General features: G+C 40.6%; 1 protein-coding gene across 2 annotated transcripts in view; it reads right to left on the bottom strand.

Moving 5' to 3' along the window:
* The window catches only part of fmn2b (formin 2b), a 53627-nt gene that overhangs the window by 20377 nt on the left and 20421 nt on the right, over nt 1-12829 (bottom strand). For both annotated transcript variants that reach the window (XM_077550487.1, XM_077550488.1), the window contains exons 12-16: nt 9499-9645; nt 9096-9155; nt 2809-2929; nt 2607-2699; nt 175-226 (exon numbers count right to left, since the gene is read on the bottom strand). In XM_077550487.1, coding sequence (XP_077406613.1) covers nt 175-226; nt 2607-2699; nt 2809-2929; nt 9096-9155; nt 9499-9645 — 473 coding nt within the window. The remainder of the gene's footprint in view (nt 1-174; nt 227-2606; nt 2700-2808; nt 2930-9095; nt 9156-9498; nt 9646-12829) is intronic.

Genomic DNA, 12829 nt, shown 5'->3' with positions numbered 1-12829 from the left:
GTAAGGAACAAAGACATCTTAACACACAGTACACTCTCAGGATTGAAGGCATCAGTGTTTGAGTAAACTAATCTGATGCAGTTCATGTTTAGTAAATTAAATTATGACAGATTAGTAGGTACAGATTAGTATGTACATAATACAGTATATAGTCATATCAGTGCTTATACTTACAGTTTGTGTGTACTGCTGAGATGAGTTTCCAATGCTTCAAGTTCATGCTTCGCTATGGAAGAAAAATGTACAAGACTTACTGTGACTCATACTCCAGACAATATACTGTATCAAATTATTCTATACATCCTCTTTTTATGTGTCTTTGTGTAGTTTCATGTGTTGTCATGTGGTCAATTGTTTTGTGGGGCCATGTGTTGGTAAGTGTTCTGTGGTCTGATGAGTCCACATTTCAAATTGTTTTTTGAAATTGTGGACGTCGTGTCCTCCAGGCCAAAGAGCAAAAAAATGGATATAAAGTTAAAAAGCCAGCATCTGTGATGGTATGGGTCTGTGTTAGTGCCAATGGCATTTGTAACTTGTGAAGGCACCATTCATGTTGAAAGGTACATACAGGTTTTGGAGAAACATATGCTGCCATCCAAACAGCTTTTTCATCGGCGCCCCTGCTTATTGCAGCAAGTGTGTTACAACAGTAGTTGGGTTTCCATCCACCCATTTTTATTCAAATTTTTAAGAAATGCGAAAATAAAACTGAATGTAAACGCTAAAAATTCGACAAAGGGCTCAAAAATCGCCAAAAGGTTTTTACGCATAGAGAAGGTGGATTTGGAAGCATATTGAAAACAAGTAAAATGCGAATTTTGGCTATGGAAACAGGTTTTGCGAATAAACGCTGAGAAGACCGGATACACGTCGCACGTTTTGACCGGATATTACATCACACGTACGTTTGTAGTCCCAAAGTAATGTCGGACGGTAAAGTAAGATATAGTGGAGGAGACGACGAGACAGAAATCTTTTTGGAATTATTTATCTTCTGTTAAATTACTGGTGGATCACATTTTTCTGGTGTATACCACCACCTACAGCGGCGGAGTCCCTTCTCAATATATGCAATAAACGGGCATAAGTCGCATGTCCGTTTTGCACATTTTCAGTAAATTCACTTAAAAATTTTTAAACATGAAGTAACTTGTAAAATTCTGCACATTTTAAAAATTGTAAAATACAACCTGACCCCAGTCTCCTCAAATATCTACATTATTATATTTATTACTGCTAAATTTTGACGTGGACGGTTCTGCTGCGTTGCGACTGGAATTCTCCCAGTACAGGCTTTTCAAGTAAGGACCAGTTATTAATCAGCCCAGGGGCCTAGTGGTAGAGTGTCCCCCTGAGACTGGGAGGTTGTGGGTTCAATCCCCGGCCAGGTCATACCAAAGACTATAAAACTGGCACCCATTTCCCTTCCTGCTTGACACTCATTACGGGTTGGAATTGGGGGGTCAGAGCACCAAATGGTCCCTGAGCCCAAGTTCCTGCTGCTGCTCACCGCTCCCTCAGTGGATGGGTCAATTGCGGAGAACAAATTTCACCCCAGATGGGTGTGACAATCAGTAGTACTAATCGTGCGTAAAAAAAAAATAGTGGCGTTAAAGGAACTTTAAATCAACTCAAAATTAAGGCACTAATTTTAACACCCCTGAAAGATTATATTCGGTCCTACTCTAAATAAAGTAAACTTTACACTTAAAGTGGAAGAGAGTAAAGTACACAAAAAAAAACAACAAAAACCAACAACAACAACAAAACACTAAAGGATTGAGGAACAATCCCACAACCTTCAGCATGGAAGACAACCACTCTACCACTTGAGATATGCAAGACTTATTGTTGATTAACATATTGTTGGTGTGTCCAAAAGGAGACCAAAAATGGAGGTACAAGGCTTCCACCTGACACCTGCGATATATTGACACAGAGTATAATTGGAATGGGTCAGTCGTTAGAATGGCTGTCTCCCAACCTAAAGGTTCTGTAATTATTCCTCAACTGTTGAGTGTTTTTAAAAAATATATATTTTACCCCTACAGTATAAAGTTTACTCTATATAGACTGGGACTGGGTCTTTTTTAGAGTAAAATTCACTCTACAAAATTGACTGTGTGATCGTAAAACGGCAATAAGAGGGTCCGTCGTGTGTGCCGATACTCGATTTCCCTACCCATCTCAGTTGAAAAAACATAATTAACAAGTATACTTGTTCTCTGTGCTGTGTGTGTGTGCATGCCCGGTGCAAAAAAAAACAACCTACACATTAGAGCTAATACTCCCTGAGAACACTTGACTGTGGTGGATGTGCAATCGCGCTTTATTCTAGTATCTTCCCTAAGATTACACGCAGCCCCACTGGCATCACACTGCACACCCCAAGGGTGCACGCCCCACTATTTGAGATGAACATAAGACACATTGGATGGAGGGAGAAAGCCAGGTTACCCAGCAAAACTCATGCAAACACAGGAGGAACGTGCAAACCCCACATATGATGGCCGCAGCCCGGATTGTGTGCATGGACCCTAAATACTAAGCATACTGGGTAATGTTAATGTCATTATTTAACTGAAACACATAATTTTTATCAGTACCTTCTGAAATAAAATCACCCATCTTGTCCTTGAAAGGCTGTAGGCTATCTTCAACTGAAGCTTTGCACACTCGTTCCACCTCTGAGGTACATGCTGGAAGAAAAAAAATGTATATCATGAGGTTAGAAAAACACTATACAAGTACTTTAATTGATTTCCCTCCTGCAACATGTTTTATGGCCTAACTGTAAATAGAAGTTACATTTAAGGTCTTTTCTGAGTCGAGTCAGGTCTTTATGAAAGTCTTCAAATTTCATCTGTGAAGCCTGGAACAACTCATGAGGCTCAGGGAGAGGATAAACACAGGTGTCTTTTCCAGCATCCTGCAGAGACACATGGAAATCAACACATGTACACAAATGATATAAGCACTCTTTTTTTTCTGCCATTAAAATAGTTTTTAAAATTACTCATGTGAAACCTTGAATTATCATGCACCAGAAAAATTTGTGGAGATTAGGGAGAACATGCCTAAAATTTTTTATTCGCTTAGGGTGCCAATTTAGTCAAGGGCGGCTTTGACTCCATGTAAAATAGTTATTATTATTATTATTATAGAATTATTATTCAATAATTATTATTATGTAACAATTATTATTATATATGCAACGATCGGTATTATTGGAACAGCCAAGCCAATTCCTTTTTTGTCAAGAGATCAACATTTCAGTGCATCTCAAGTATTTACATCATGGTAACGTAAAGAGGGAAAAAGCATGAGATTATATCTACTCAGACTGGAATTAGCCCTTTTACAAATGAGGATAAAAATCAGATACTGTACGTATTGAATATCTAATAGATAGTTTTCAAACGTGTGATCTGCATTTGCTTGTCCACCGTTTTGGGGGGTCAAGATCTAGAAGCCAGAGAGGCTTGAAACTGAAAGATATTTTATACATTTTATAATCTAAATAGATGTGCCAAGAAGAGTGCTAAAAAAGGCATGGGGCCTGGGGGCAGCGGGGGCTGGGCTGTGGCAGGTGGCAGATGTGGATGGCAGGGCGGGTTGTGGGCTGGTGGGCCTGCCGCGCCCCGTTCTGCTGCGTTGGCCTTGGGGCGTGGGCCGTGGGGTGGGGAAGGGGGCGCTCCGGGCTTTTGGGTTTGCTCTCCCGCAGGTGGCCCCCGCGGGGCCCAGGGGTTTTGCCCTGGAGCTGCCGTGGCCTAGGTGACCCTGGAGGGTTGTGCTCGCCCTGTCCGACAGCTCCCTTATTTGGTGGCGGTTTTCATGCATGCCAGATCCACCACAGCAGCATCTACCGAAATTCAAACACAATCTGCTTCTTCCTCTAGTCACTGAATTGGTGGAGGCTGATATCTGTGGATCTCACCTTCCTTCCATTTTTAATAGGTTTCAGGTGAATTAATGAGCACAAACGCACACACACACAAAATAAAAATAAATAAATAAAAAGAGAGAGCAATGATGATGACATGTTGAATCGGTAAGATTCCCGAATGAACAATACTGAGTTCTCTCTAAAAAAAATTAAAAATAAAAAAATATTTATTTTTTTAATCTTTGTCAATAGGCATCTGAATTAAAAATAAATAAATAACAAAACGTTCATAAAGATCCGAGATTCCCAAGTTAAATGCAAATCTAAACGAGTAAATAGCTTCCTTTTATTTTCTACAATAAATAAAGTTTTCCAAAATGTCATATCTGAATTGTTAAATTTGCACTTATCTTAGTTTTTAATTTCAAACAAAAACAAGAGGTGCAGAGAGTGTCCAGGGTCAGCAGCAGCTCTTATAAAGTTAACTGAAAATTAAATAATTCCCTGAAGTTAACACAGTTTAAAAAGGCTATATTATTGGCCGTCAGAATTTTAAAACAGCCGATGCCGATATTCATCAAAATGCCGATAATCGACCCAGCCTAATGTATTATCTCATGTTCTCATATAATACAAACTAATTTGGGAAATTCAATGGAGCTAATGTCATGACCGGGTTATGCATAGCTTCTTCTTGGATGGATATGCATAAGCATCAGTTGATGTAACACATGATGGCAGCAGTAGAATTAACTCAGAAGTTGACAAAAACATTTTGTCTGCCAATTTAAAGAAAATGCAACCATATTGATTAGGAAATTCTTCATTGTACATCAAGATAATGGCCCAAAACAAACTGCCTTAGCAACAAAAGAGAGAAGTGGAAGAAAGTTTTAGACTGGCCAAGTGAATCTCCAGACTTAAACACTATAGAGCAGAGGTGTGCATCGAGGGCCGGAGTCCTGCAGGTTTTGCATGTTGCCCTTCTCCAACATAGCTGATATATGATCAGCTCATTAGCAAGCTCTGCATAAGCCTCATAACGATCCTGTTGATTGGAATCAGCTTGTGTTGGAAAAATAAATAAATAAATAAATAAATAAATAGCTTGTGTTGGAAGTGAGAAACGTTCAAAACCTGCAGGACTCCGGCCCTCAAGGACCGAGATTGCCCACTTCTGCTATAAAGCATGCATTTTATAACATACGTTGTGCCACAAATATAGATAACAAAGAATTTACAGTTAGCATTTTTATAGACTTAAAAAAAAAGCCTCATATTAATGGATAAACTGGAGAGATATGGCATAAGAGGTCTGTCGTAAATGGATTAAGAGTTGCCTAGATGATAGAAATCAGTATGTGCATCTTAATTTCAAATCAAATCAGTTGAAGATTACTCATGGAGTCCCCCAAGGGTCAGTGCTTGGTCCTAAATTATTTTGACATATGTGTTGCATATGCAAAGTCGTTCTAACATTTTATTTGCAGATGACAACTTTATATTGCTTTGGAGAAAATCTCAAACAGCTTCCGAGTATTGTGGAAAATGAGCTAAATAAACTATATTTAAAAAAAACAAAAAACTGGTTTGACAAACAAATTGTCTTTGGATCTAGACAAAACAAAGTGTATAATCATTGGCACTAGACTAATTAAGCATTAAGTCAAAATAATTGTTGACTCAATTGAAAGAGTAAATTAAATAAAATTTCTTGGTGTTGTAATTCATGCAAAATTATGCGGAAAATGGCATATTGTTAGGCGTGCGCAAAAGCGCAGGTGAAGGATTCAAATGCAACTCAAATGGTGGGCAAGGGTTACAGTTTTTACTGAGCAAAAGGAGCTTGACGCATAAGTGAACACTAACAAAAAGTGACGTGACAAAAGGTCAAAGCGTACCTACAGAAAAAGGTGGGCGGAGGAGCACGGTAGGAAGTAGGCTACTAACTAAGATTAAGAATGAAAACAAAATGACCTACACATGGTGCGCACAAATCAACAACCAGAAAAATCACAGCAGTACTTAACAGAAAAAACAGAAGACAAAAAGTACTGCTGGCAGGAACTAGGAGATAACAGGTACAAGCAAGAGAGTAACAAAATGCTGAGGCAATGGCAAGCAGCAAGGAGGGGAGGTGGAATGACCAGGATGATGGATGCTGGTGACAGACGCAATAGAGAGCAGCTCCTAAATCCTGGTTGACCCGCTCTGTCTGGCCATTAGACTGAGGGTGGTACCCAAACGAAAGACTCGCTGTGGCACCCATTGCCTTGCAGAAAGCCCTTCAAACTTGGGAAACAAACTGAGGACCTCTGTCAGAAACCAAGTCCAATGGGATGCCATGAATCGGGAAGACGTGGTCGATAAGCAGGTTAGCAGTTTCCAGCGAAAAAGGCAACTTCAGGAGAGGGATGAAGTGTGCCATTTTGGAGAACCGGTCAACAACACTAAAAACCACAGTCTTTCCTCGGGACATGGTAAGACCGGTGACAAAGTCCAGTGCAACATGTGACCATGGGCGAGACGGGACGGGCAATGGGTGTGGCAGACCAGCTGGGGAACAGTGAAACGACTTGTTGCGGGCGCAAACAGAATGCTGTGACATATTCCTGAATGTCCTTATTAGCCCCAGGCCACCAAAACTTCTAGGAAACGTGCGGTTTATGCCAGGATGGCAAGCGACTTTAGACTCACGTCCTTATAACTTCTCTCCTTAGCTCCTGTGGCACAAACAGCTTGCCAGCTGGACATCCCTCAGGCACACAAATGTCTTTTAAGGCGTTGGTCACCCTTTTCTCAACCTCCCACTGGAGCGCTCTGACCACTCGAGCCACAGGTACAATTGTCTCAGGTGTGGTGTCCACCTCATCCAAACTGAAATTTCTCGACAGGGCATCAGGTTTGATTAACCCAGGCGGTAGGTAATTGTGAAGTTGAAGTGGGTGAGGAACAGGATCCAACATCCTTGACGAGGATTCAGTCTTCGGGCTGCTCGGATATAGGCCAGGTTCTTGTGGTCAGTAAACACCACGAAAGGCTCAGCTGCACCCTCCAGCCAGTGCCTTCACTTATGAAGTGCCAGAATAATGGCAAGCAGCTCCCTATTACAAACATCATAGTTACGTTCCGGACTGAGGTGGCGCGAGAAGAAGGCGCAGGGATGAACCTTCTTGTCGACTGGGGTCCTCTGTGACAGAACTGCCACTGCTCCTGAATCCGAGGCATCCACTTCTTCAATAAAAGGTAGAGTTGGATCAGGGTGAGCACAAACGGGTGCGTTGGTAAAAAGATGTTTTAACTCAAACGCAGACTCAGCTTCTGGGGTCCAAATGAAAGGTCTCTTTACTGATGTGAGCCTTGTCAAAGGTTCTGTCTTACAACTATAATTGCGGATGAATTGCCTATAGAAATTGGCGAACCCCAGGAACCTTTGCAAGTGCACCCTTGATGTAGGGCCATACGACCACAGCCTGGATCGGCTCTCAACTGGCCCTTCTCCACAATGAACCCCAGAAACTTAACAGAAGGCGAGTGAAATTCAAATTTCTCAGCCTTTACGTACAACCAGTTCTCAAGTAGCCATTGCAACACCAGCCGAACATGCTGCTGATGTTCCTCGAGGGATATGGAAAATATAAGAATATCATCCAAATAGACGGAGCAGAACTGGCCAATCATGTCATGGAAAACATAGCTTATCAAATTCTGAAAAACCGCAGGTGCATTAGTAAGTCCGAAGGGCATTACCAGATATTCAAAATGCCCCATGGGAGTGTTGAATGCTGAATGTTGAATCTTCCACTCATCTCTTTCTCTATAATCCTTACCAAATGATAAGCATTGCGCAGGTCTTGTTTGGTAAAAATGGATGCAGACTGTAGACGAGTAAATGCACAGTCCATAAGTGGCAAAGGATACTTATTCTTTACAGTTATGTCATTTAGCACTCTGTAGTCTATGCACGGACGGAGCGTTTTATCTCTCTTTTCTATAAAAAAAAGAAGCTGGTTCCCACTGGAGAGGTTGATGGCCAAATAAGTCCAGATGCCAGTGACGACGAAATATATTCCTTGAGGGCCTCTTGTTTAGGTTATGACACCTGACAAAGTCTAGCGTTAGGCAATGGTGCATTGGGTACCAGCTCAATCGCACAATCATATGGGCGATGTGGTGGAAGAGATTGGGCCTGATCCTTACTAAAGAGTAATTTAAGGTCATTATAGTCAGTGGGCACAGAAGACAAATCTATTGGAGCCAACTGTTTCTTTTGTGAAATAGAATCAGTGGATTGCAAGCAGTTACAATGACAGAACAAGCTCCGACTATTTTAGGTATCTGCCAATTTATGTTTGGATTGTGAATCTTAAAACAGGTTAGCCCCAGTACTACAGGCGCGGATTGCAGAGGCATAACAAAAAAAAAAAACGTCTTTACTCATGATGGATACCAGACAAAACTAACCCCAACAATTCGGTCTCGTGTGTAACAACAAAAAGCCCACTCCCGTTGAGATCGTGCACCTCCTTGGCCTTGTCCAATTTGATGAGACTGCCCCCGAGTCTCTCAATAACCGAGAAGTCCACAGTCATCATGTTAAAGGGATTACTTTGTGGAACAATTATAAAACTGAATTGGAAAAAGTATCAATCAATTACTGTGTTTAAAAAGAGATTCAAAAAGATAGTGTTACAAAAAGATAACAAACAGGTAAAAATATAAATGAATTTAAGAGCATATATGTATGTATGGGCATGTGCATGTGTGCCCACATATGCAACAACTAATGTTTGAGATTTTATTGTATTGATTAGATTAACTGTACATGTAGGTCTTTATTTTCCTCTTATATTATTTTACACAATTCTTTTATTTCTTAAATTTTTTTATTTTCACTCCAACCAACCAACCAAACCAGATGTGCCAAATCCAGGTCCAGAAAGTAAAAACCCTAGCTAGCTAGCTCCTTAGCAGGTAACCAAGCAACCGAGGAGCTAGCTAGGGAGCTCGCTAGCTAGCACCTGGGGCTAAAGCCAAACTGTGGCAGGGTTTTTACTTCCTGGACCTGATTTGCCACCTCTGCAACCAACTAAAATCTAAAGAGGAGATTGAAGGGAATGAACCCCAAAACAATATACTAGTGGTAACAATACCTGTGAGATAATCACTGATCTGTATTTTAAATGGTACACGTAGTGTAAAAGCTCACCTCATCAAAATTTCTTAGGTAGTAGGCAACTATGTAACACAGAAGACTTTTCATACTGTCCTATACGTTGGAGGGAAACAAAAAAGGGTGTTAAAAGTACTGTATGATTTCTGATGGTGTCACTGATATATCTACTCTACATTACATCCACACACTATATTGGAACACCAACGCAATATTGCATAAATTCGTTTAGTCGTAGAGATTTGCCTTACACGTGTTTTGTTTCATTAAATTGTCATGATTAAACCTCATGTTACCTTCATTTCTATGGTACAACAATTAGTCTATGTGCTGTCAATGTGACATTTCACTAACTATTACTGCCTCTCACAGATTATAGTTCAGGTTACTCACAACACTGTCATTTTTAGAATATCTACAATATTTTCAGTTTACTCACACTGCTCTTAACATCTTTGAGCTTGGGAAGTATGTCAAGACTGAAGCCATCAGCTTGACCTCTTGTGCGATTTCCTCCATTCATAAAGTTGCCAAAAGCCAGCACCAGACCTAGAACCTGCTTCACCTTTTCACTGTCCTGTAATACCTATACAAGAAATCATATTTTCAGTTTGAACACATAGGAAAAGATGGTATTCTTCACATTGATATTTGATACAATGTGTTGTGATGGTTTGGATTAATTGCATCTGAGTGATGATATCTTAGCTCAACGTGTCATTTTGCAGTTGGAAAAAGTTTTTTTTCCCTTTTAATTGTGTTATTATTAGTGCTTGATCTTTGACACTTGAAAACTACTCTGGCAACTTTTGGGGTTGAAACTACTTTTAAAAAACTTGGAGCTTCTGTTTTACACCTTTAGGATGCAACAACGTTGTATTATTGTAATGTATGTAATATTCTGAGAAAAAAAATCACAAATTTGCCACTTTATAAAGTCTAAAGTTTGCTATTTTTATAAAGTGGCAGATTTGCGAGAGAAAAAACTCAGAAACTTACAAGAAATACACGTAGCATACTACTCAGATGTTTGTGCCAATATTTTTCTGTCAGGTTTTTAAATAAGGAGATAGTAGTTGCTTTAGCAGAGATTAACCATATGATGTTAAGCATTCACACTTTGAAGCGTTGGGTGCTTTGCTTTGCGACAGTCCACACCCTCCCGGTCCCTTGTGTCATCCAATCAGCTCCCTCAGCCACATGTGTCTTGTCTAGGCGCCTTTTGTTCTCTCGTCAGTTGGTGTGTATTTACTTCACTACTTTCTTTCAGTCTTTATTGGTTCATTGTCAATGTCATGTCCTTGCCCTGTATTGTTACTTGTGTGTTTGTTGCTTTGGATCTCGCTTTGGACTTTGCTGGTTTTTGTGTTTTTGGAGATTACCCGAATATCTACCCAGCAAACACATACAGTTGAGGCCCATATGGGCACCACTTGGACAGCTTGAAGCCCTTTAAGACTCTCATTTCATACAAGTTTGATAGCACAAGAATAATATTCAAACCTAGAAGAAAGCGCTGCACATCATTCCCAAAAGATATAGGAAAACCCTCCCCCCTGCCGATCAAGTCTGCCGCCGATCAACATTTTGCTACCTCAACAAGTACTTCAGGCTCCAGGCTCATTTGAGGTGGAAAATTAATAATTCAGTTTGACAGTGAGGGAACACTGACCATTTGATGTTCTTTGGCGTTCAATAATAATAAAAAGGTAATTGATTGTATTACTGGTCTTCTTGTTATTTAATTTTGTAACAAAATAACTGTGTGGCATGAGTGTGAAAGGAGCACTTATGGGTACAATCAGGAACACCACAATCACCCCAGCTAGAGAGGGCCCCAGATGGGAGAAAGCTGGGTTGCCCACGGGTTTTAGCTAGGGCCTATATAACTGCCACCTTGAGCCCGTCTGGGATTGCCCACATGGGACCACCATGGAACCCCCAGACAAAATTAACTGGGACCCAGCTGGACAGCCCATATGGGGCCCATTCACCAGCTCATCCTTGCCCATGTGGGTTTTAGCTAGGAGCCATATGAGGCTAAACTTGAGCCCATCTGGACACTGAAAATTGGTTCAAAGCACAGGGTGATTTAAAAAAACAAACAAAAAAAATGCCCAAATCATTACGTGTTATTTCAAAAACAAAAAAACAATAGAGAACCATAGCTTAGACACATATAGTGTACATACCTTTAAGTTTTTATTTCATGTTTTACAAGTGCTCCATGTGGCCACCACCGGCAGAACCGACAACATCAAACTGATATGAGAATTCCTCCTAAACCTCAGGATTTCACAGTCCACCGTGTTGTTGATTGCAGTTGTTATTTAATCTTTCATGTCATCGATATTTGCTGGAAGTGTTAGAACATCAACTTTGTCTTAAAACATGGGACCCATTCACCAGCCCATTTCCGGGTTAACCCACATGGGTGTTTTGGCAGGGTAGTTTGCATTTTCATTTTTGTTTGCCTTTACTTTTTTGTGCACAAACGTGTATTACCTCCCTGCTTCCCTGCGTTTGGGTCTACACCTATTACTAAATCTGACATATACACTGTTCGGTGCCATCTTGCACCTTTCTGGGTATTCCAATGGACACAGTTGCCGCTCCTCCAACTCATCTGCCAATTTGGTAACAGAAAGTAGAATGCGCTCGGCCAATGTTTGTGCTGGGGCAAGTGTTAAGGGGTCCCACACGTGATTTCAAATTGCCCGCATCACATCTATCGCAAGAAGATTTATATTGAAGTTCATCTGCCGATGTCGTGCATGGGCCCCAGCGAATCTGTTTCTGTTACTGCATTGTCAGGCCGTTTACGATTGACCGGGAAAACGTTTTGTTTCATCCTCTATAGATAGTACTCACACAACGTCATATGCCTCATATTGTGTGCCGTTCATGGGTCCATGGAATGTCGAATGGGAACGGACAAAGAATTGTCTGGAATTGCAAAGATAAATCGAAAAGATTTCCAACTGACAAAGTCTACCAAAGTGTGTTCTGACCATTTTGATTAAGGTAAGCGTCATTGTATATATCATATCATAATGTGATTTTGATATATGTGAGCTGCTAGCAGTGGCTAGCTTTGGCAAAAAATAGATCTAGTAGTCAAGATGTTCGATTATGAGATCTCCCCAAATACTTTCCTTCAGGTATCTTATTTTCCTTTCACAGCAGCCCAAAGTGTTGTTAAAGTATACGAAAATAAGTGATGAATCAACCATTGTTGTTTTTGTTGTAACATGGTAGCTCTAGTAGCTAGCGCGGTCAGGAAATTAGCTAACTTGTTTTAAAAAATAACCTGAGATTTTTCACTAATCTAACGTTTCAACGCTGCAAGGAGTGTTGAGCTAAATCTTCCACATATGTCATCCTTATACAAGTAACGTTAGAGGAAACCGGGGGTGACATTCATCAATAACAAAAGAACATTTGGTGTAAACACAATAGAAACACAGCTGAGTCTGCTGGAAAGTTGACCCACCATGAGAGTCCGACTTGCGATCCCGTAACGTCAGTGAATACTATCTATAAAAGCGCACAACGGTGCAAATGCCCCCATTATGCCCAGGCACAAAGTATATGAAAATACCAAAAGAAAGAAAACTCCACCCATGTGAACAATTAGAGTGCGCTTTGCGCCAGACTTGCATTAGAATGAAAATAGAGCCCCAAGTCTTTAGGCTCCAAGCCCAAATCAAGTCTCAAGTCCCTGACCATGAGTCTGACTCACTGGATAAAGTCTTTAAAAGCAAAAGCAG

The sequence above is a fragment of the Vanacampus margaritifer genome, chromosome 18 (assembly GCF_051991255.1).
Source record: "Vanacampus margaritifer isolate UIUO_Vmar chromosome 18, RoL_Vmar_1.0, whole genome shotgun sequence".
NCBI classification, from domain to species: Eukaryota; Metazoa; Chordata; class Actinopteri; order Syngnathiformes; family Syngnathidae; genus Vanacampus; species Vanacampus margaritifer.
Note: the sequence above shows the minus strand (reverse complement) of the source record. Positions and strands in the feature narration are given on the sequence as shown.